This window comes from Girardinichthys multiradiatus, chromosome 3 (assembly GCF_021462225.1).
Source record: "Girardinichthys multiradiatus isolate DD_20200921_A chromosome 3, DD_fGirMul_XY1, whole genome shotgun sequence".
NCBI lineage: Eukaryota > Metazoa > Chordata > Actinopteri > Cyprinodontiformes > Goodeidae > Girardinichthys > Girardinichthys multiradiatus.
Window position 1 is genome coordinate 2,757,883 of NC_061796.1, and position 22,519 is coordinate 2,780,401.

Genomic DNA, 22,519 nt, shown 5'->3' on the forward strand with positions numbered 1-22,519 from the left:
ATCAGATGGTTTAAAGTTGGACACAACTGGATTTTCAACAGGATAGTGATCCCAAACAAATATCAGAACTGGTTTTGGCAGCCCTTACCTCAACCATACTGAAAACATGCTAACTATGCTTAAAAACTGGTTACATCCCAGGAAATCAACCAATTGGCAGTAAATGTTCTCTTGTAATCCTGCCTGGAAAAGTGATCAAGTATCCATCCAGAAGTATGCCAGAAAAATCTTGATGCTACAAAAGCATCCAGCTAAGGTGTAACTGAATAATCCAAACTAAATAAACCAAGTATCTGTATCTTTGTTGATTAGAGAAAATCCTAAATAAATTAAAACTTTTGAACCAAAATCTTGACAAAAGCCAACATTAGTTCTTGTCAATGAAAATTTCCAAATATTCAATCAGCAAGACTAAAAAGTGATGGAATAAATGAGCTAATATCAAGAAAATTGGTAAAAAAATAGTCAATGCTTGAAAGGAAAGAACACAAGTAATGATGCCAACAGGAAAAAATATACACTGGAAATAAAAGGCTATATGTTTACTTTGTAGTGTATCAACACATTTTATTCAACTAATAGAAATTGGGAAATTTGAAGTATAGTATAGGCTGCATGGTGGCACAGTTGGTAGCACTGTTGCCTTGCAGCAAGAAGGTCCTGGGTTCGATTCCCGACCAGGGGTCTTTCTGCATGGAGTTTGCATGTTCTCCCCGTGCATGCGTGGGTTCTCACCGGGTACTCCGGCTTCCTCCCACAGTCCAAAGACATGCCTGTTAGGTTAATTGGTAGCTCTAAATTGACCTTAGGTGTATGAATGAGTGAGTGCATGGTTGTTTGTGTGTTGCCCTGTGATGGACTGGCGACCTGTCCAGGGTGTACCCCGCCTCCCGCCCATAGACTGCTGGAGATAGGCACCAGCTACCCCGTGACCCACTATGGAATAAGCGGTAGAAAATGACTGACTGAAGTATAGTATCCCCTCTTGTTCTCCTTAACGGATTTTAATTGGCCACCTATCGCCATCTTCAGGACAGATTCAGCAACTACAGTCCACTTTACTGTTAAACGCTTACTAACTCAGGGTTCTCGTGAGGCTGTAAATAAATGATAGAGAGCGTGAAACTTTACGCAGCTACTTAAAGTATTTAACACCAAAGCTAAATGTATTGTCGTCGTTTCAAGTATATAAATGCTTTTTAAAGTCCTCTTTCTGCACGACAAGATCCTGTTATACAGTGTCAGAAGTTTTATGTTAGCTTTGAAATTCACCTCTCTTCCCTGAACAAAGCGCATGTTTCAGGTCTCATGTGGAGGAAGAGGAAGCAGGCTGTAAGGAACTGAGCGGAGCTTCTCATTCTGGAGGAGTATACAACCAGCTCGGGGTTGTTGGTGTTCTGGAGGTGCCGTCAGGAATGTGAAGAGGAGGAATTAAGAAGCTGGGGAAAAAGTCTGGGAGACGGTAAGTAATATTAAAACGAGCTTAATAAGCTTCAAGATGAAGCGTCATTGGTTCATGTTTGACAATTTCGGTTATATTTATAAAGTCTGCGGCGCACCCAGCTCAAAAAAATAAAGGGAAGACTCAAATAACACATCCTAGATCTGAATGAATGAAATATTCTCATTGAATACTTTGTTCTGTACAAAGTTAAATGTGCTGACAACAAAATCACACAGAAATCATCAATGGAAATCAAATTTATTAACCAATGGAGGCCTGGATTTGGAGTCACACACAAAATTAAAGTGGAAAAACACACTAGAGGCTGATCCAACTTTGATGTAATGTCCTTAAAACAAGTCAAAATGAGGCTCAGTATTGTGTGTGACCTCCACGTGCCTGTATGACCTCCCTACAACGCCTGGACATGCTCCTGATGAGACGGCAGATGGTCTCCTGAGGGATCTCCTCCCAGACCTGGACTAAAGCATCCACCAACTCCTGGACAGTCTGTGGTGCAATGTGACGTTGGTGGATGGAGCGAGACATGATGTCCCAGATGTGCTCAATCAGATTCAGGTCTGGGGAACGGGTGGGACAGTCCATGTTGGGATGTGAGCACAACCCCGATTTGTGGACGTCGGGCCCTCATACCATCCTCATGGAGTCGGTTTCTAACTGTTTGTGCAGACACATGCACATTTGTGGCCTGCTGGAGGTCATTTTGCAGGGCTCTGGCAGTGCTCCTCCTGTTCCTCCTTGCACAAAGGTGGAGGTAACGGTCCTGCTGCTGGGTTGTTGCCCTCCTATGGCCTCCTCCACGTCTCCTGGTGTACTGGCCTGTCTCCTGGTAGCGCCTCCAGGTTCTGGACACTACGCTGACAGACACAGCAAACCTTCTTGCCACAGCTCGCATTGATGTGCCATCCTGGATGAGCTGCACTACCTGAGCCACTTGTGTGGGTTGTAGAGTCCGTCTCATGCTACCACGAGTGTGAAAACACCACCAACATTCAATAGTGACCAAAACATCAGCCAGAAATCATAGGTACTGAGAAGTGGTCTGTGGTCCCCACCTGCAGAACCACTCCTTTATTGAGTGTGTCTTGATAATCACCAAAGATTTCCCCCTGTTGTCTATTTCATTTGCACAACAGCTGTGAAATTGATTGTCAATCAGTGTTGCTTCCTGAGTGGACAGTTTGATTTCACAGAAGTTTGAGTTATATTGTTTTGTTTAAGTGTTCCCTTTATTTTTTGGAGCTGTATATATATATATATATGTATGTATATGTATATACATACATGTATGTATATAAAGGTGGCCTAAAAAAGTATTGGGATTGTTGAGAAAATTCACAAATCCAACTAAAACAAATTTTACTAAGGATGGTTTGTTTTTCCCTCATTCTAACATACTAAAATCATAATCCTGAGTGAATGTAAACCTAATAACCTCTTATCCAAATACTCTTTAACATTTTCTATAAACTTACCTTCACAAGTGGCACACTTCCAACTGCAAAAAAAAACACGTATTTTAGCAAAAGGTTTCTGCATAGTAAGTTCCTAAACTTGCAAAGGTCAGCCTCCTGAAATCTTTTGGTCTGCTATTGAGAAATGAAACCTGTTTTAGATGCACGTAAAGGTAGCATTTCTTCAACATTTTTACTCAAGTAGAAGTTAAAGTAATTGTCCAAAAAGTATTTGGTAAACAATTATATAACAAAACAAATACAAATATAAATCTATGTGCAAATTCTGGTGTTTGTAAGGAATGAACCAATAAAAAAATAAATTCAGGCATAGACACACTCATTTCCAAATCTAATTTTCATCACAACATGGAGGTTTTGAAACCAATAGTTACAGTATGTTATTTCTATTAGAACAGTCCAAAGTACTTCCAGGGATAACATATACTTTTCAATGTACATTTACTCGGCCTCCAAATGACACAGGCTCAGCAGATAGAAAATAATATTAGAACTATGAAGTCTGGTACATTTTCGGTTAAAATGTGCTTGTTCTTCATTCAGTGAAGTAACTTAAGGTGGTAGAGTAGTGTTGCTTCAAAATATTCATACTCAACTAAAAGTAAAAGTCAGTAAAACTACTCTTAAAAGTACTTTCCCCCCAAAACAAATTACTTAAGTAAATGTAACTAGTGAACCTCTGTTTAGATGACTGATCTAGTCCTATTCTACAGAAATTGATGCAATGTTTTTATCTCACTGCTCTTGCTTTACAGTTAGCATAAAACAGATTGTACATCAACATAATGTTTTGAAGCCATTAGGTTTTGCAATAATTTTTGCCATCACCAGCCTTGGTGGTTTTGGAGACTGAGCTGATCAAAACTGGACAAGAAGGAATATTATAAAACGATTTTAGAAAATCTTTAGTAAACCTTTAGTGGCTTTATGATTCATGTCCATTAATAATGTCCAACTTTATACCTTATTACTATGAATACATTTCAACCACAGTGAGCTAAAATAGTTGCATAAACTAGTGCATTGCATTACCTCTTTAATAACGTGTTTATTTTACAGCAGTTGTATAAATACATGTGGAACAAATTATTATGCCACACTATTTAATCTGTTCCTGTAGCATTAATTTAAAGTCCAATTCTGGTTCTGGGTGCCAGGAGGTCAATTATACTCTGCATTTGGGATTAATTCACTGGTAGGTTCATAAAATCATGTGACCTGAGCATTTTTATCACAGCAACATTTGTTCTTGTGATTAGCAGGAACATGTTGCTTTTCACACAGAATGATGTGTGACGAGTAAACATAAAAGACTTTGTCACATGGTCACAAAACTTTTTTGCGTATATTCTGCATTTGTTACTTAATTTTCCTTCTTTTTTTTCACCCCTGTAGTACATTTGAGCCATTTGCCGTTTGGATTTTATTTTTCTTCCCTCAGTGATGACTGACTGTTTGCTGCCTACTCTTCTGGAAGCCTGTGTGGTGGTCGGAGCATCCAGTGAAAAACATCAAGAAGTCTACCAGGTTTCTGCATCTATATTTACTTTTCTGACTGCAGTCCTGCAGTCTTGCTCGCAAGCATGGGGTAACTTATTTCTGACTGAAAATGAAATGTAGAGAGAGTACATAGTTGTTAGTATTCCCATGACCTGTAAGCATCCGACCATATGACAGTAACATTTACAGATAAATGTAGTTCTTTGGTGCATTATTTGCTTTGAAAAACAGAAAAACAATGCAGTGTGAATTCTGTAACCTGAAGGCGTATAAACGCTGGAGGAGCATAATAAGATAAATATGAACCTCAAACCCAGTTTAACAGTTAGAATTTGAGCATATATAAAACTGCTGTGTTACATGTTCAAATACCAAAGTTCAGCATTTAAGGCTTTTAAGCTGAAGAGGAAGATTTCAATAGGGAGGGACGGAGATGGGATTTTCTTGCTTTCTGAGGCATTTAGTTGAGATTTATTAAGACACTGTTTTTCAAAAGCAGCACGGTATGAAAGAAGATGAAATTTCTAACAGTTTAATATATACATTGATGATTTGTGATGGTGTAGCAGAAGGAAAAATATGCTTGCTAAAAAGTGTGTAATGCAGAAGCTCATATCGTACATTTTTCCTCTGTCCTATTCAGGCTGTTAACAGCAATGAAAGTTCAGAGTCTCTCCTGCTGGAGCCGGAGGTTCTTTATGTTCTGGCACCTCCCTTCTTTAGCAGACCAGCTGGGAATGAGGCGGTGAAGTCATGTGGAAAGCGACACCGTTCGTTTCTCAGAAAGAAGAAGGAAAATCCTTCTTTAGGTAAAAAAAAACAGCCAATCAAGGCTTGATGCATGCAGACTGGCAGACCATTTCTAAAGAATAATGCCAGCTACATTTAGCATGTCCCTGATGTTGTTTTGCTGGTCTTGTTTTTACTTGCAATAATTTACCTTTTACTGTTCTACAAATTTGAATCCTTGCAGATCAAAGTGCATCAGAGGGAAATGGAGAAAGTCAAGATGTTGGTGTGCCAAAAAATATCGACCTCATGGCTTTGCCTCAGCTCTGCTTTCCTGGTAAAACATTTTCATTTTCTGTACATAAAGCCACGCCCACATTTATGCACACAGTGCAGCCGAGCGACCCTGAGGCAACCTTTCATGAGGAAAAGTAATAGCTCCTGTAATGTGGATAAAGCATTGATACTGGAGCAAATACTTGCATGTATAGTTTTAAAATGCAGGGTATGCTAATGACCTGGCCAATGTGTAAATATAATAAATTCATTGATGTTGCTTTTTTTTAGGTGTATTTGAATTGTTCTGTAACGCACAATTGGATTTCTTACCAAAAAATGAATATTAGAGCAAACTATTACAAAGTACCTGTTAGATCAATAAAACAGATTTACATTCATGTTTTGTCACATCCACATTAATACAATTTCTTATATGCACTCATACTTATGTATTAAACACATTTACATGTTGCATTGCTTCATAATTTGAATGTTTTGCCATAAATTATTGAACCAGAACTTTTAAACAGCTTTGTTTCAGCTTTTCTACTGTTAGAGAAAACCTTTGCTTTCAGTCGACCGCAAAATTACGTAGTTCTGCTAGAGGATTTGTAGCGATTGTATTGTCTGCAAAGGAACTGAAATTGATTGCAGCTTTCAGTGGTCTTTATTGGGTCTTCTTTGTTTTAGCCTGTATGTTAGAGGTGACTAAGCAAACCAGTGATCAGTCCAGGCAATACATGACTACAACACCAGCATCTACCCCCAAAACCCTCAAAAGGTCTGTGGAGCTATATGAAAGTAACAAAAGCAACTCCTGGCATAATTTTGAATCCCAAACCTTGTTGTTTTGCTATTCCAAGCTCTTGTACAAGTCTGTTACCCATCCATCAATTAAAATCCAATGTTTTGAAGATGGGAACCAAATACGCAGGCAAAATATTGAAATGCATACGTTATTTTTGAAAGACAACCACAGTTGGACTGCTTTAGAAGGCAACCTATAATAATGGTTTGTCTAGATTTAAGAATTTTCCCTAAAATGTGGGTTTGTTAATAGATTTTGAATATTGCGCCAGTTACAGCTATTGAAAGTTGATGTATAGACACAGTGATATGTTGGAATGTTCCCAGTGACTACTGCCTCCTGGAAAAAAAAAGCAAAAAACGGGCATCTTGAAATATGTCAACTATGATATTAAACTACTATATGTGTATTTGTTTTTATCACCAGGTGGTCTGCATGTCACCCGGGAGGAGAAAAATGAGCAGTTCCTCTTCCTGGTTTTTACTGACGTCTTCGGCAACAAGACTCATGGTGTAGTGATGCAGTATTATCGTCCAATACTGGTACACAGAGCTACATGTAATATATTCTCTGCAAAATGCTATCCCGCTAAATAAATACCTGTAACTAGTGAACATCCTGAAATAAGGGGAGTGCCTCCGAAGGTGCTTGGAGACGGATGTGTCTAGTTTTTTTATTTTTGTTTTTACTATTATTGATACAATTATATTCATGGTTTCTAAGAAAAAGAGTAATAATTTAAAATGAAAATAAGAGGGCCTGAAATGAAGGCCAAAAAAAGTTTTGACTTTTTTATTTTCTGTCAAAGGAAGGGATGTCTTGTTATCAGAACGGACCTGGATCTTCAAAGTTCTCTAAACTGTTCTCTGCTTTTGGTGTCTGTGTCATATCCAAGTATCCATACTTTACTGCTCTCAAAGACTGCCTGTCATGGTGAGAAACAGAAACAAATCTGAAGCATATAATATTACTGAATATTTTTCTGTGTATGCGTACCATATTTATGAATCTTAACTGTATCACTATACAGTTAGCTTATCAGAATATATTTTTACTGATCAAACATTATATTTCTGGTGTCATTTTGTTGTTTTCCCTGTATCTTGCAGTTTCTCATATGTATATATATATTATTATTATTATTTGCCAGTCTTCTGTTTCAGCTGAGATCATGTCGGTTATCAGAGATGGAAGAAAGACTAAAAGATTTTGCAATCAAGCTGAGCCTCGTGCCAATTCCACCTCCTGGACAGCTTCATTTGGTATGTGCAGCACTTCTAATTGGATTAAATTATCTTAATAATTATAATAAAGCATCTTTTTTTTTTTTATTCATTCATTCATTTGCCCTCTGAAGGTTACATTTCTGGGCTCCAAGTTTGAAAAAACAAATAAATTGCCAGTTATAGTTTGAGTCTTTAGATAAAAATGTCTCAGCCTCATAGCCTCAAAGTTGTTAATATGTAAATTAGTAATGAAATTAACTTCAGTTATTTTCAGTAATTCTTAAGTTCTTTTAACAATGGTTCTAGAAGATCTTAAAAGTATTAAATTTAAAGTACCAAAACCATGTTCTACACTCACCTAATGAGCAGTGGGTTTCAGGGAAATTCCTGGTTCAGATTGTATTACTAATAATTGCTAGTCTGGTCTCTCACGTACATCAGGAACCAATGAGATGGCTTTGACCTTATTCCCATATCCAAGTTCTGACTTTCACGACGAACGGACCACAGTAAAATGATATGTAGCTGACACTATGCAAAGGATCATTTTCCTCCAACTGAAGCAGTAAAACTGCAGAATTTGTGCTCCTTTTTTCCAGATGTTTACATTACGTCCTTTGACTATCATATTACCTTCCAGAGAGGACAAAAACCTACCAGCTGTTGACTTGGACCTCCACTTGCCCTTCCTTTGCTTCCGACCGCAGCAACTACTGCTGGTATTGCACACAAATTTACCATTGAAATGCAACAAGAGGAGGTTCAGATTGACGGTTATATCTGTTTCTGTCTCTGCAGGTGCTTTCTTGCCTTCTGCAGGAGCAGCAGGTGGTGTTGTTTTCTGCTGACTGGGCAAGACTCACGCTAATAGCAGAAAGCCTGCTCATTTTTTTACAGGTCCGTTACCAAAATGTATCTGCTGATCTGTCACCTGCAAAACAATGTTTTTTTCTTTTCTTATAATTTCTGTTGAATGTTGTAAAAATTATTTTTCAAACCAAAATCCATGTTGATGATTGTCATGACAAATGGTGATCAGCCTTAGAAATGCAGTGTCATATTAAAATGAAGAGAAGGCCAGAAAATAGTTGGAATTCTTGTAATAAAAGCACTCTGTTAACATTTTGGAAAATTAAAACCTATTTTTATTCTTAGGTTTCTGTGTATGGTAAAAAAAAAAAGTTCAAAGAAGAATAAAATAGAGTAAAACTGATAATGTAATGATGTGTCAAATGTTGCTTCTGTTGATTTTGAGTAACTATAAAATAAAAACAAATCCTTAAAGAAAAGTAAACAAAAAACCCTATAGGGTGGGGAATCCTGCATTATACAGTTTTTATTATTAGACTCTTGTTTTTATATATTTTTGTCTGATCTTTTTTCCCAGCCTTTGACATGGCAGCATCCTTATGTCCCGGTGTTGGCCAGAGGAATGCTGGACTTCCTAATGGCTCCGACTGCATTTCTTATGGGATGCCATCTGAGCCATTTTGCCGAAGTTGCTACTGTAAGTACTTCATCTGCTATAAAAGAAACATTAAAGTCTCTAACTATTTTTTTAAAGACCGAACAACAACGTACCTATTTAGAATTTAAATATGTCTGTTTTAAATAATTTTTCCTCATTTGCACTCTTATCTAATATCATTTTGTTTTTTTGTTTTTCATTTGTCCAGGAAACAGATGATTTGATTTTAGTGAATATTGATGATGGGAGCGTCTCTACATCTTTATCTGATGCTATTGATATTCCTGAAATTCCTGTAGCTGCTGCTGACTACTTCATACAGAGGTGCAAAATGTACTTTTAGCACCAACAATCAGAGATGAGTTACACCAAAAAACCACCTTGCACATTAATGAATGAAGAGGTGTTGTTTTTTCATTTATAGGATTCAGTCATTACAGATTTATTTTGACTTGGACCAGTACCACAGTGCAAGCTGCATGGACATCAATGAGCAGCGTGCACAAAGAAGAACCTGGCAACACAAACTCAATCATAAGATCCAGAACATTGCAGTGGAACTGCTGGTCAACATATTCAGGTTTTGTGAACACTTAGTTTCTGGTAGATCAGTTTTATAAGCCTGTATAGAGCATCAATATTTTAGGATATTCTGTGTTTTTTTATCAGGGATGTTATCAGTCATCTGAATTATGAACATCGAGTGTTTCACAGTGAAGAGTTCCTGAAAACCAGAGAGCCAGAGGAACAGCTTTTTTACAGAACGGTATGCCGTAACTTTACAAGTGATGCATTGGTTAAACGGATGGTTTATTTTTGCATTGTTTCAGATGTTGGATTACAGGTTATCTAAAATCACTTAAAACATTTAAAATATTGTCTTGGCTGTGTTGCAGGTGTTAGACACACACATCTTCCACTCCTTCTTGAGGGATCGTCTTAACAAAAAAATAGATAACTTTGCACGAATGGAGCTCAGCACTCGTTCTGAGAGGCAGAAGTATGTTACTGTGTCTATTTAGCATACATAAACATCCTTGTGAAATTTCAGCAACTTGCACATGAATTCCTCTGCCTGCAACGTTACCACCACAAAAAAATCTGTTAATTGTTTGGGATTACATGAGTTAAACTAACACAAAATATTGCATCATTGTAAAGTGAAAGCTGTTCTGTGAAAGCCTGAGGGATTTGTGACAGAACAGATCTTCTATTTAATGTTTGCCACAAGTTGTGTAGAGGACACAGCAGCATGGGGAAACAGGTGATCTGGTCAGATGAGACCAGAGTTGAACTTTGTGGCCTACACACAAAATGCCATGTGTGGCAAAATTCTTATAGTATGCAACACTTTGAACACACCATCCCCATGGGAAAACATGGTGGTGGCCACATCATGCTGTGAGGATGCTTTTCTTCAGCAGGGATAAAGAAAGTGATTATAGTTGAGGAAAAGATGGAATGAGCTAAATACAGGGCAATTCTGAAAGAAAATATTTTGCATTCTGTAAAAGACTTGAGAGTTAAAGGGAGAATCGTCTGTCAGCAGGACAATGACCCTAAACATACAGGGGTTGGACAATGAAACTGAAACACCTGTCATTTTAGTGTGGGAGGTTTCATGGCTAAACTGGACCAGCCTGGTAGCCAGTCTTCATTGATTGCACATTGCACCAGTAAGAGCAGAGTGTGAAGGTTCAATTAGCAGGGTAAGAGCACAGTTTTGCTCAAAATATTGAAATGCACACAACATTATGGGTGACATACCAGAGTTTAAAAGAGGATAAATTGTTGGTGCACGTCTTGCTGGCGCATCTGTGAACAAAACAGCAAGTCTTTGTGATGTATCAAGAGTCACGGTATCCAGGGTAATGTCAGCATACCACCAAGAAGGACGAACCACATCCAACAGGACTAACTGTGGACGCAAGAGGAAGCTGTCTGAAAGGGATGTTCGGGTGCTAACCCGGATTGTATCCAAAAAACATAAAACCACGGCTGCCCAAATCACAGCAGAATTAAATGTGCACCTCAACTCTCCTGTTTCCACCAGAACTGTCTGTCAGGAGCTCCACAGGGTCAATATACACGGCCGGGTTGCTATAGCCAAACCTTTGGTCACTCTTGCCAATGCCAAACGTCAGTTTCAATGATGCAAGGAGCGCAAATCTTGGGCTGTGGACAATGTGAAACATGTATTGTTCTCTGATGAGTCCACCTTTACTGTTTTCCCCACATCCGGGAGAGTTACGGTGTGGAGAAGCCCCAAAGAAGCGTACCACCCAGACTGTTGCATGCCCAGAGTGAAGCATGGGGGTGGTTCAGTGATGGTTTGGGCTGCCATATCATGGCATTCCCTTGGCCCAATACTTGTGCTAGATGGGCGCGTCACTGCCAAGGACTACCGAACCATTCTTGAGGACCATGTGCTTCCAATGGTTCAAACATTGTATCCTGAAGGCGGTGCCGTGTATCAGGATGACAATGCACCAATACACACAGCAAGACTGGTGAAAGATTGGTTTGATGAACATGAAAGTGAAGTTGAACATCTCCCATGGCCTGCACAGTCACCAGATCTAAATATTATTGAGCCACTTTGGGGTGTTTTGGAGGAGCGAGTCAGGAAACGTTTTCCTCCACCAGTATCACGTAGTGACCTGGCCACTATCCTGCAAGAAGAATGGCTTAAAATCCCTCTGACCACTGTGCAGGACTTGTATATGTCATTCCCAAGACGAATTGACGCTATATTGGCCGCAAAAGGAGGCCCTACACCATACTAATAAATTATTGTGGTCTAAAACCAGGTGTTTCAGTTTCATTGTCCAACCCCTGTACACCCTAAGTTACAGTGGTATGGTTTACATTTAAGCATATTCATGTATAAGAATGGCCTAGTCAAAGTCTTGGGCCAAATCCAGTTTAGAATCTGTGCAAATGTTGAAAAGTGCTATTGAGATGCTCTACATCCAATCAGACAGAGTTTGAACTATTTTGCAGAAAAGGACAAAAGAATGAAAATTTTCAATAAAGGTGAAACGCTGTTAGAGATATAACTTAAAAGAGTTTGTTCAGGGAAGCATTAATACAGTGTTGCTGAATAGAAATGCATAATTTATTGCAGATTTTTACTTGTTAAATAAATAAAACTGCTTTGTTTTGGTTCCTCTTCATTACTATACACTTTTAGTTGAAGGATATGAATACTTTTGCAAGACACTGTATTGCACAATGTCATATGCAACTACAGTTAGAAGCAACACAAACAGCCTTATAAACTTACACATTTAATCCATCTTTGTATCTGATAATCTATTTTAAATTTATAAAAAAAATGTTTATATGGAAAATATTTAGCATGCCAAGTTGTGGCTTTGGGTAATCATTTTCAGTCTACAAATCACCTTGTTTTTATTTCCTATGTGTGCTGCAGAACGATGTCTATAGTTGAGGTACCACGTAGACCAACCATGCAGGGAATTCAAACCAGGAGAAAGAGCTCCATTCTCAGGAACATGCTGAGTAAGAGACTGGGCATGAGTCTGCCTAACTTAAGGGCTGACCAAACTTTCGGTTTTGAGAGAAACCCTTTGCTCACCAGTGCCGTCATGTCTGATTCAGGTGAGAGAAAAAAAATCAGTTGGACATGAGGCAGGACTGACTTGAAGCACTGTATTGACGCTTATGACTTGAATTAAATCTAACCACAATAAATGCTGCAAACAAAGATGTTGTAAGAACTTAGTTAAATGTATGCGATATTTATCAGACTGTGGCAGACTACAGTATATGAACCTTTCACTTGACTTTCTGATGTAACATTCATATGTCAATAACTGCAACTTTGCTTTAAAGTAACTGTTAATCAGCTTCAACTATTGGCTATTGGTTGGTTTCCTCACATGAAACCACTGATGTGAGATAAAGTTTGCATTTTAAATGTCCATTACCACTTTAATTTAAATGACTGTGTTTTGTGTTGTTATTGTGCATTAAATTGCAAATCTATTGTTTAACTATTAAAAGACATACGTTTGGTGCAAATGAGGTTTCATTTTTCCTGAAGATCTTATCCTTTTAGGTAACATTCAGGTTAAAACACCCGAGTGCTTCTGAACTAGTTTCAAAGATCCAGTGTTCACTGTAAAGGGTCACACAAAGTTAAGACGTATATTAAATACATTTGTGAAACTGATTCTCATTTAATGCTCTTTTACCTTTTAATACCCTCGTCTCCTTCCAGTGCTAAAAACACTACCCAACCCTGTAAAGGTTTTTAAACTCCCAGACTTCCCAGTGTCTCTGTCGTTCCACTCTGTGCAAGCGTATTACAGTGAGCTCATCCAGTTGCTGGGGAAAGCTATTTTCTCGGTCCAAAATGAGAACTCTGCTCTGCTTGCCAGGTATTATGATTTCTATTTTTTTCTAACTCTTCCACATTTATAAAAAAAAAAAAACAACTTCATCTCAGATTTAAACACAAAACTATAATTCACCAATATAACACCTTATTTTTTGTCTCTCCAGATTTTACTACTTACGAGGTTTCATCAACACGTTGTGTTCAAGGCGACTGGACGCTTTAACTGATTTCCAGAATCTCAACAAGACCGACAAGGCAATTTTTCCCACGCATTTGTTCACGTGGCTCGTGGACACTCTGCACCAAGATGAGTGGCAGCAAGTCCACAAAAGACCTGAGCTCAAGAGACTCATTTTCAAGGTCTGTCAGCAAACTCATTCATATAGTTTTAGTTACTGTTAAATCTCCATATCAGTTGGCAAAAAAACTTGAGCTATTTTTGTTTGTCTTTGTTAGATTAAAACAGATAATGAGAAGCCGGTTGTCCAGACAGACAATCACATCAAGAAGTTTGAACTTCCTCAGAATCCCATGGATCGGGAGGAGTTTGTGCGCTGCATTCAGGAATGTGGAATTGTAAAGGATGTTGCAACAATACTTCGTTTATTTGATGCACTCACTAATGGTAAGGGATAAGATACATCAAATGTCCAAATCGTACTAGCTGAAATAAATAAAATTTACATACATGGCATGTAAATATCAGCATACACTGAATCATTCATATATAAAAAAAGCTTGTAAAAAGCAAGTTTTGGTGCAAATTGGAATTTAGGCCTTCCCCCAGATGGAAATGACTGAAACAAATTAAGAGGAAGCCGTAGTTTAGCATTTAAACCAGTACCATCACACTTTAAATACTAAACAGTTCCAATTTTTTTAAATGACTAGCACTCAGAATTAATTTACTAAACACTCTGATGCCTAATTATAGAGTTGACAATGTGACTGAAGTTGTTTTAGCTGCTAGGAGGATAGATATTAAATTTACAATAGCTTGACTGCTGCTAATTCTGTAGGCGAGTGTAGGAGTGTGATGGTACATTGCTGTTGCTGTCATGTTTATTTTCAGACCATAAACACACCAAAATGACCTCTTTCTGTCTTGTAAATCAGCCTGCTGTGTGACCGGATAAAAGATGAGACACAGTACACATTTCAAGGAAAAATGAGGGTAACTGGCATGTCAGACAGAAATAAGCATGAGCAATTAATATGTTAGAGGTCATGAATGCATGACATTAAATTCTCAGCCATGACCCACTTCTTAAAGAGTCTTTGTTTTGGAGGACAAAGATTTATTTTTCAGAATTTTTTTTATGTGATGTAAAAAGCAATTCTGCACAGCTAGATGGAAGAAAACCCAACAAAACTTATGACAGAGCTTAACACTGAAGTCAATATTTTATTGCATCTTTATAAGAATGTTTCTTTAAACTGTTTTATTTATGAGCAAACAAAAAACATGTGCTACTCATGGTGGAACAACTTCAGCACTTCAAAATAAGTCTGTACACAGTTTTTTTTTATTTGTTTTTATTTTTTATTGTTCTGTTAAATGCAACTTTATGGTTTCACAACAACAACTGCAGTTACTCTTTGTTCCAGGAGAACATAAGAAGGTGGACCCAGAAGTCTTCAGAGAGTTTTACACCTTCTGGAAGGAGACGGAGGCTGAAGCACAAGATGTAAACCTCCCCTCTGAGGTCATCAGCCACCTCGACAACAGCGAATATATTTACAAGTTGTCGTCCTGCGTCAAGACCTCGCATGGTGTTGGGAAAATAGCCCTGACACAGAAACGTTTGTTTCTGCTCACTGATGGACAGCTGGGCTTCCTAGATATCACAAAGTTCAGAGACATACAGGTTAAAGATATTTTATTTACATATCTCACTCTGAAGCTTTCTGATTTGCTGGCGGTAAAATCCCTCTCCCATCCCTCTCTAGGAGGTAAAGATGACCTCAGCCCCTTTTCTTCTTGTCCGTATTCCCTCTCTTCGGATCAGGACATTCAGCAGGCCTGAGTTTTTTGAAGCCAACCTGAAGATTGAAACTGAACTCTGGTATCTCATTGTCAAAGAAATGTGGGCTGGGCGCAAGATGGCTGACCAAGACAAGGTACAATAAAACTAACAACAAAACTCTAAAGCATCCATCCGTCCATCCATCCACCCTGCCTGACTGCCAGCTACCCACCTATGTGATCAGAGATTATGCATTTACCTTCATTTCTTTATTTCTTTTCTCAGGACCCTCAGTACATGACTCAAGCTCTGACCAATGTCTTGTTAATGGATGCTGTTGTTGGCTGCCTGCACCCCAACAAGTCCATCTCTGCAGCTTCAAAGCTGGTTTACTTTGATAAAATCATACATGAAGGTTAGGACTGTCTCCTTCCCAGTTCTTCTGCTTTGTGGTACAGTCACTTTATTTAAAGATTTTTATAAAACCTGCCGAGGTGTTTAAGAAGATTGGTGTAAATAATTTGGATGAGCAATTTAATAACAGTTTTGTTGATTAGGCATTACTCTTTGATGTCCCTTTACATTGATTGTGTGTAAATTAATTAATAAACAGTTTGTTTGTCTCTGACCAGTTCATATGACGGTTCCTAACACTACCTCAGAGACTCTAAAGCACAAAATCAACCCATCTCTGGACCTAGCAGAACCTCAGGCTGTATGTGTGCTGCTGTACACACCAGGTATCTGATGGAATAACTGGGAAATGTGCAAATATATGTCAGAGGTTTGCAACTTTATTTCCCAATGTGTTTGGCAACATATGTGCATTTTACCCTCGACATCTTTTTGACATGTCTACACTGAGGCTTTTGAGTGGACATGATGGTCAGTACTGGAACATTGTGTCTCAGATTTTCTATATCAGTATATGACTAAGAAATGATGGGGAATCCCCTTAAAGTAATCAAAGAAACTGGAACATGGTCTTTTAACCACATGCTTCAAAGATAGAAATGTTTAATGATTCGCTGTTTAACAAATTGTAATCTGAGAAGAAAATGTGCCATGTACTTCGCACTTCTAATAGGTTTATGCTGTTTATAGTATAGCTGCAGTCTGCTGGACATTAATCATTAGGGTCACAAGGTATCTGCTAAGTCATGACAAGCCCTCCTCATGAGGATGCTTGTTACAGTTTATAATAATCATAGTATTAAGCTCCTGTTTCAAAAAGTAGACAAAAGATTGGCAAACAATTCTCCTTTTAAAGGTAACTAAATGTATTTAATCTCTTTGTGTGCACATGTGCTGCTCATGTACATGTAAAGTTTTTTTTGTTTGTTTTTGCTAAATACAAATCTTGTTCATGCAGATACAATTTTTGGTGTCTAGATTCTTTCCTAGACATTAAAAAAAAACTCTGGTGTAAACAAATATAATGTAAGACGACATGAAAAACACAAGGCTAAAAGTTAACATTGGACAATCTGATGGTTCCAGTTTGTTCTGTTTAAAAATAATTTACTTCTCTTTACTTTCAATTTTAATCTCTTTCTGCCAAACTTCAGGTCAGCTGAGAGCCAAAAATTCCCAGACATTGATGAACCCAAAGCTGTGGGTGGCTCTGAGTGGAGGCAGAGTGGTTGTATTTGATGCAGCTAGCTGGTCAATGCTGCAGGACTGCATTCAGATTGGAGACACACAAGTGGTGAGAGCAGACGGACAAAGAAAAAATACATTTTCCAGCAAGCACATATATATACATATATTTTTTATTGATATTGTAACAATAAGCCAACATATGACAGGGAATAATGCAATGAGGTTAACCATATGTTAAAACTCTTTTTAATGCTTTATAATCCTTAGGGTTGGACTTTTGTTATGTTTAAAACACAAATTGTGTATAAATAAATAAATGAATAACCTTTACCTCCATGTTTTGCTTTAATTTACTCAGAAAATATCTTAGTTCTAAGTTCCTTTTTCTAGGGGAAATGTTCTTAATTAAAATACATACTTTGCAAAAGTAAAGAAATTAGAGTTCAGTCGACACTTTTCTTTATTGTAGCAAGGCTTTTTGGTAAAACATCTTATGCCATTGGAAAGCCTATTTAATGTGTCTTTAAATGGTGCCACTGTTGTAAGGGAAATGCATTTGAAGGTAGAGCAGCAGAGCCGAATATACAGGTGGCGCCCATGAAAAACCTGCCAAATCCTCTGCCAATATTAAAGAGCTTTTTCTGCTATTGACTCTTGTTTGGTGTCATTAGTTTGACTGGATGTTGGAAATTTGAACAACTCATGTTGACAATTTAATAATTTATTCATTTAACATGGTGGCCTCGTGTCTGCATGGGAGAACCGTACACAGCCACAATACCCTGGCCCCTTCTTTTGGTGATGGTCACCAGCTTGGTCACAAATAAATGCTGTCTTATTTTTTTATGGGTGGGACCTGTATTCAGCCTGTACTCAACTTTGCTGCTCAGATGCAATTTCCTTACAAATCTAGCACCTTTAAATAGAAATGAACTGCATTATAGTACAGGTCCTTCTAAAAATATTAGCATATTGTGATAAAGTTCATTATTTTCCATAATGTCATGATGAAAATTTAACATTCATATATTTTAGATTCATTGCACACTAACTGAAATATTTCAGGTCTTTTATTGTCTTAATACGGATGATTTTGGCATACAGCTCATGAAAACCCAAAATTCCTATCTCACAAAATTAGCATATTTCATCCGACCAATAAAAGAAAAGTGTTTTTTATACAAAAAACGTCAACCTTCAAATAATCATGTACAGTTATGCACTCAATACTTGGTCGGGAATCCTTTGGCAGAAATGACGGCTTCAATGCGGCGTGGCATGGAGGCAATCAGCCTGTGGCACTGCTGAGGTCTTATGGAGGCCCAGGATGCTTCGATAGCGGCCTTTAGCTCATCCAGAGTGTTGGGTCTTGAGTCTCTCAACGTTCTCTTTACAATATCCCACAGATTCTCTATGGGGTTCAGGTCAGGAGCGTTGGCAGGCCAATTGAGACTGGACTTCTGGCATTTTGGCATTTCCTTCTCCCCAGTCTTCCTCCAGACTCTGGCACCTTGATTTCCGAATGACATGCAGAATTTGCTTTCATCCGAAAAAAGTACTTTGGACCACTGAGCAACAGTCCAGTGCTGCTTCTCTGTAGCCCAGGTCAGGCGCTTCTGCCGCTGTTTCTGGTTCAAAAGTGGCTTGATCTGGGGAATGCGGCACCTGTAGCCCATTTCCTGCACACACCTGTGCACAGTGGCTCTGGATGTTTCTACTCCAGACTCAGTCCACTGCTTCCGCAGGTCCCCTAAGGTCTGGAATCGGCCCTTCTCCACAATCTTCCTCAGGGTCCGGTCACCTCTTCTCGTTGTGCAGCGTTTTCTGCCACACTTTTTCCTTCCCACAGACTTCCCACTGAGGTGCCTTGATACAGCACTCTGGGAACAGCCTATGTGTTCAGAAATGTCTTTCTGTGTCTTACCCTCTTGCTTGAGGGTGTCAATAGTGGCCTTCTGGACAGCAGTCAGGTCGGCAGTCTTACCCATGATTGGGGTTTTGAGTGATGAACCAGGCTGGGAGTTTTAAAGGCCTCAGGAATCTTTTGCAGGTGTTTAGAGTTAACTCGTTGATTCAGATGATTAGGTTCATAGCTCGTTTAGAGACCCTTTTAATGATATGCTAATTTTGTGAGATAGGAATTTTGGGTTTTCATGAGCTGTATGCCAAAATCACCCGTATTAAGACAATAAAAGACCTGAAATATTTCAGTTAGTGTGCAATGAATATAAAATATATGAATGTTAAATTTTTATCATGACATTATGGAAAATAATGAACTTTATCACAATATGCTAATTTTTTGAGAAGGACCTGTATGTTTTATTGCCAAGAAGCATTGTTACGACAAAGAAAATCTCACCCTCACACACACTTCTTTAGTTTCTCTGTATATGTTATTATAGGATCTGAAATTACGCCGAATCGTATTTGGTTTAGCAAAAAAATGCACTGATCTTTGAACTTTAATAAAATTATATCTGACAATTTGTTGAAATGATCACAGAAGGCTATAAAGCTATGTTCAGCTTCTTCACCTTCAATTAAAAAAAAAGCATTTTGTTTTTGTAGATATTTTTTATTTTGTATTTTATGGCACTTTCTTATTGTAAGTTTGAGTAACCTTCCTAAGCAGTAGCGAGCTCATACCTTACATTACTAGTGTGTAAATAATAGATAAACAGTAACGTGTTGTATACAAAAATAAAAGATCTGTTGTGTTTTTTTTCTCTGCTAGAATTTTTCTGAGGATGGTGAAACAGCATTTTCACATCCTTTTATTCTCTGTGCAGACCTGCATGATGGGGCTGGAGCAGGATCAGGTGTGGATGGGTTCTCAGGACTCTGTTATCTACATCATTGACATTCAAAGGATGTCCTGCAATAAACAGCTGACTGAACACCGACATGAAGTGACTGGCCTCTCTGTTGACACCCGAGATCATAATAGGTACAGACATGGTCCTTCTTAGCTAGTTATTGTCTCTCTAACAGCAGTCCTTTAAAGTTGAATGTAAGTTTATAACTAGTCATGTGGAACGCTTTATCATCCTGCTGTTTCTCCATTTTCTAGGCAACTTGCCTACTCCTGCAGCTGTGATGGGACAATCCTGCAGTGGGACTCGACCAGTCTCAAGGTGAAGCGCCAGTTCTACATCAGCTGTGGCCGTCTCTGCTTCATACGGTTTTATGACGGCATGCTTTGGTGCTGTGAGTACACTCCTGATTCATTACCATATAAGTTAAATAGACTTTTTCAATCTGATTAGGTGTATGCTTGTCATTGTATTTGTATAGGTACAGTGTCTTGCAAAAATGTTCGTTCTGATTTAACTTTTTGCAGTCTTGTTTTCAACGTATTTGTTGGGTTTTTATGTGTATGTAAAATTGTATGTAATTATCAACGAAAGGAAAATGATGCATAGTTTTCAAAATGTGTTACAAATAACAATGTGAAAAGTGTAGGGTGCATTTCTATTCAGCCATCTTTACTCCTACAACCTGAAATAAAATCAAGTGCAACAAGTGGCTTTTAGAAATCACCTAATTAGCAAACGGTCGACCCGTGCGTAATTTAATTTTAGTATAAGTACAGCTTTCTGTAAAGGCCTCAGTGTAATGTTAGATAATATTAGTGAGCAAAAAGTATTATGAATACCAAGAAACATCCAAAACAGATCAGAGATACAGTTTTGGAAATGTTCAAAACTGGTTTAGGTTGTAAAACAATATCCCAAACTTTGCAAATTTCAAAAAGCACTGTTCAATCCACCATCTGGAGGATGGGAGAACTGCAAACCTACTAAGACATGGTCATCCACCTAACTGACAGGCCAGGCATTAATCAGAGAAGCAGTCAAGAGACTTATAGTAATTTTGGAGAAGCTATAGAAATCCCCAGTTCAGTTGAATAGAGTGATGTTGACATATTTCCAATGAAATATGGTCACAAATTTCAGTCTCTTGATGTGCAAAGCAGGTAGACAATACCACAAAGACTTCTAGCTATCATTTCAGTGAAAGGTGGTTCTACAAACTATTGACTCTGAGACTGAATATCAATTTGTGCCACATTGAGCATATTTATTTGTAAAACATTTTGAAACCATTATCGTTTTACTTAATACTGTACAATTATGTGATACATTGTGTTGCTCTATTGCATAACATCCGAATAAAATAAACTGAGATTGGTTTAATTGTGGAAATATATTTAAGAAGTTTGCAACTTTATTTCCTAATCTAACTTTACAATTTCCTCATACCTGCTTTTTACTAATCAAGAAAAGGATACTTAAGGTGTAAGTTCTTTTTAACATGAGCATTTTTGCCTGTGCAGGTTGTGGTGACAGCATTGTGGAACTGAAAACGACTGGCACACCACAGAGGAGGATAGTGCTTCCTGATGACCTACGTAGCATGCCTAGCTGCTTTAGTTGCTTCATTGTTGTTCCAGAGGTGACTTTAAACTTCAACACAATAAACCAGTCTCTTTCACAAGTTTACATTTTGTTTTTTTTGGGGGGAGTGGGCATCAAGTATCCCTGAACCTTCAGTAGGTTGGCGCTCAAACTTCCAAATCTGAAATGTTTAATTATTTTCCAATTCTTACAAAAAGGACCAGCTACTCAATCTAAAAAGTCTGTGTTGCAGCGCGGGCAGGTTTGGACAGGCTGCTCCGACTCGGTGGAGTTATGTCTCTGGAAGATTAACAACCTTAAACAACCTCCCAAACGAATCTCTCTGCCAGGCACTTCAGGAGTCACATGTATGATTCGAGTCAAAAGCAAGGTGAGCTCTGAATACATGTCAGTTTGGATGGCTTATTGTTAATTGGCTAATTAGCCTATATTTGTTTGGCATATTCTAAATGCCTTAGAGTTTATATATAATTGTAATAATCAGCCCGAAAATTTATTTTATTCTGATGTGCTTGGTTAGACTGAATGGAGAAATAGTCTGCTGAGTAAAGAGGACTGAAACTGATTATTATTCAGAGCCTGGAACTGTTCCAGTGGTTCTGGGTATTGCTTTGAATTATTGTTGTCTTACTCATTTGATGCTCTACTTCCTGCCATTCTCTTAGATCTGGGTTGGCTGTCGAGGATGGAGCAGAGTTGGAGGTCTTTGTGATGGTCAGCTGAAAAGCCTGGTGTTGGTGGTAGACTTGGACAGTCTCATAGTGACAAAAGAGCTACTGGCCCATTCAGACAGTATTCAGACTCTCTGCTCTGCAGAGGATCGTTACGTCCTGAGTGGCTCTGCACGCCGGGATGGCAAGATCGCCATCTGGCAGGTTGACTAAAGAACATTTCAATATAACCAGAAGACAAAATGTCAATATACAATTTAAATATTAGATTTAGGTACCGATGTTTTTTTTGCCATTTTGTTTTTTCTCAGATTGAAAACTGAGATTTACTGTGATAACTACTAGGAAAATGGCATTTAGAGAAATAATTTTTAGATTTTAATGTAATAAATCTGCTAATGACACACAAAATGCAAGAAGATGAAATCTGTAATTTTTCTGTTTCTGTATATTTTAGTTTTAGAAGTGATATCAGTAAAATGCAGAAATGTCATAACTGGTTTTATATATAAGTATTTCTAATAAAGTTTTTCAATTTTTCT

The 22,519-nt window shown here is 38.1% G+C and overlaps 1 protein-coding gene across 3 annotated transcripts; it reads left to right on the top strand.

The window, feature by feature from the left end:
* Nucleotides 1-844: 844 nt before the first annotated feature.
* Nucleotides 845-22,516, top strand: LOC124865912 (DENN domain-containing protein 3-like). 3 transcript variants are annotated; one of them, XM_047361423.1, is made up of 28 exons: nt 845-1,462; nt 4,336-4,467; nt 5,084-5,249; nt 5,414-5,506; nt 6,683-6,798; nt 7,065-7,189; nt 7,407-7,518; nt 8,082-8,201; nt 8,281-8,379; nt 8,870-8,989; nt 9,159-9,274; nt 9,375-9,530; nt 9,620-9,716; nt 9,847-9,950; nt 12,387-12,574; nt 13,197-13,356; nt 13,481-13,676; nt 13,773-13,941; nt 14,925-15,184; nt 15,267-15,437; nt 15,569-15,698; nt 15,916-16,023; nt 16,852-16,991; nt 19,678-19,835; nt 19,959-20,095; nt 21,225-21,343; nt 21,539-21,676; nt 21,972-22,516. In XM_047361423.1, the coding sequence occupies exons 2-28, from the start codon at nt 4,384-4,386 to the stop codon at nt 22,188-22,190; spliced, it is 3,801 nt and encodes a 1,266-aa protein (XP_047217379.1). In that variant the 5' UTR covers nt 845-1,462; nt 4,336-4,383; the 3' UTR covers nt 22,191-22,516. The 3 variants fall into 3 exon arrangements, with proteins under 3 accessions (XP_047217379.1, XP_047217380.1, XP_047217381.1); XM_047361424.1 differs by having other exon boundaries at nt 4,382-4,467; XM_047361425.1 differs by lacking the exons at nt 845-1,462; nt 4,336-4,467; nt 5,084-5,249; nt 5,414-5,506; nt 6,683-6,798 and having other exon boundaries at nt 7,075-7,189; nt 7,420-7,518.
* Nucleotides 22,517-22,519: the final 3 nt, after the last annotated feature.

What these genes read in the sequence shown, in the direction of transcription:
- LOC124865912 (XM_047361423.1), top strand. Translation starts at nt 4,384, where the DNA reads ATGACTGACTGTTTGCTGCCTACTCTTCTGGAAGCCTGTGTGGTGGTC. An exon ending in CTCCTGGACAGCTTCATTTG is followed by an intron (nt 7,519 to 8,081) that starts GTATGTGCAGCA and finishes CCTTTTTTCCAG; the next exon opens with ATGTTTACATTACGTCCTTT. An exon ending in ATTTTGCCGAAGTTGCTACT is followed by an intron (nt 8,990 to 9,158) that starts GTAAGTACTTCA and finishes TCATTTGTCCAG; the next exon opens with GAAACAGATGATTTGATTTT.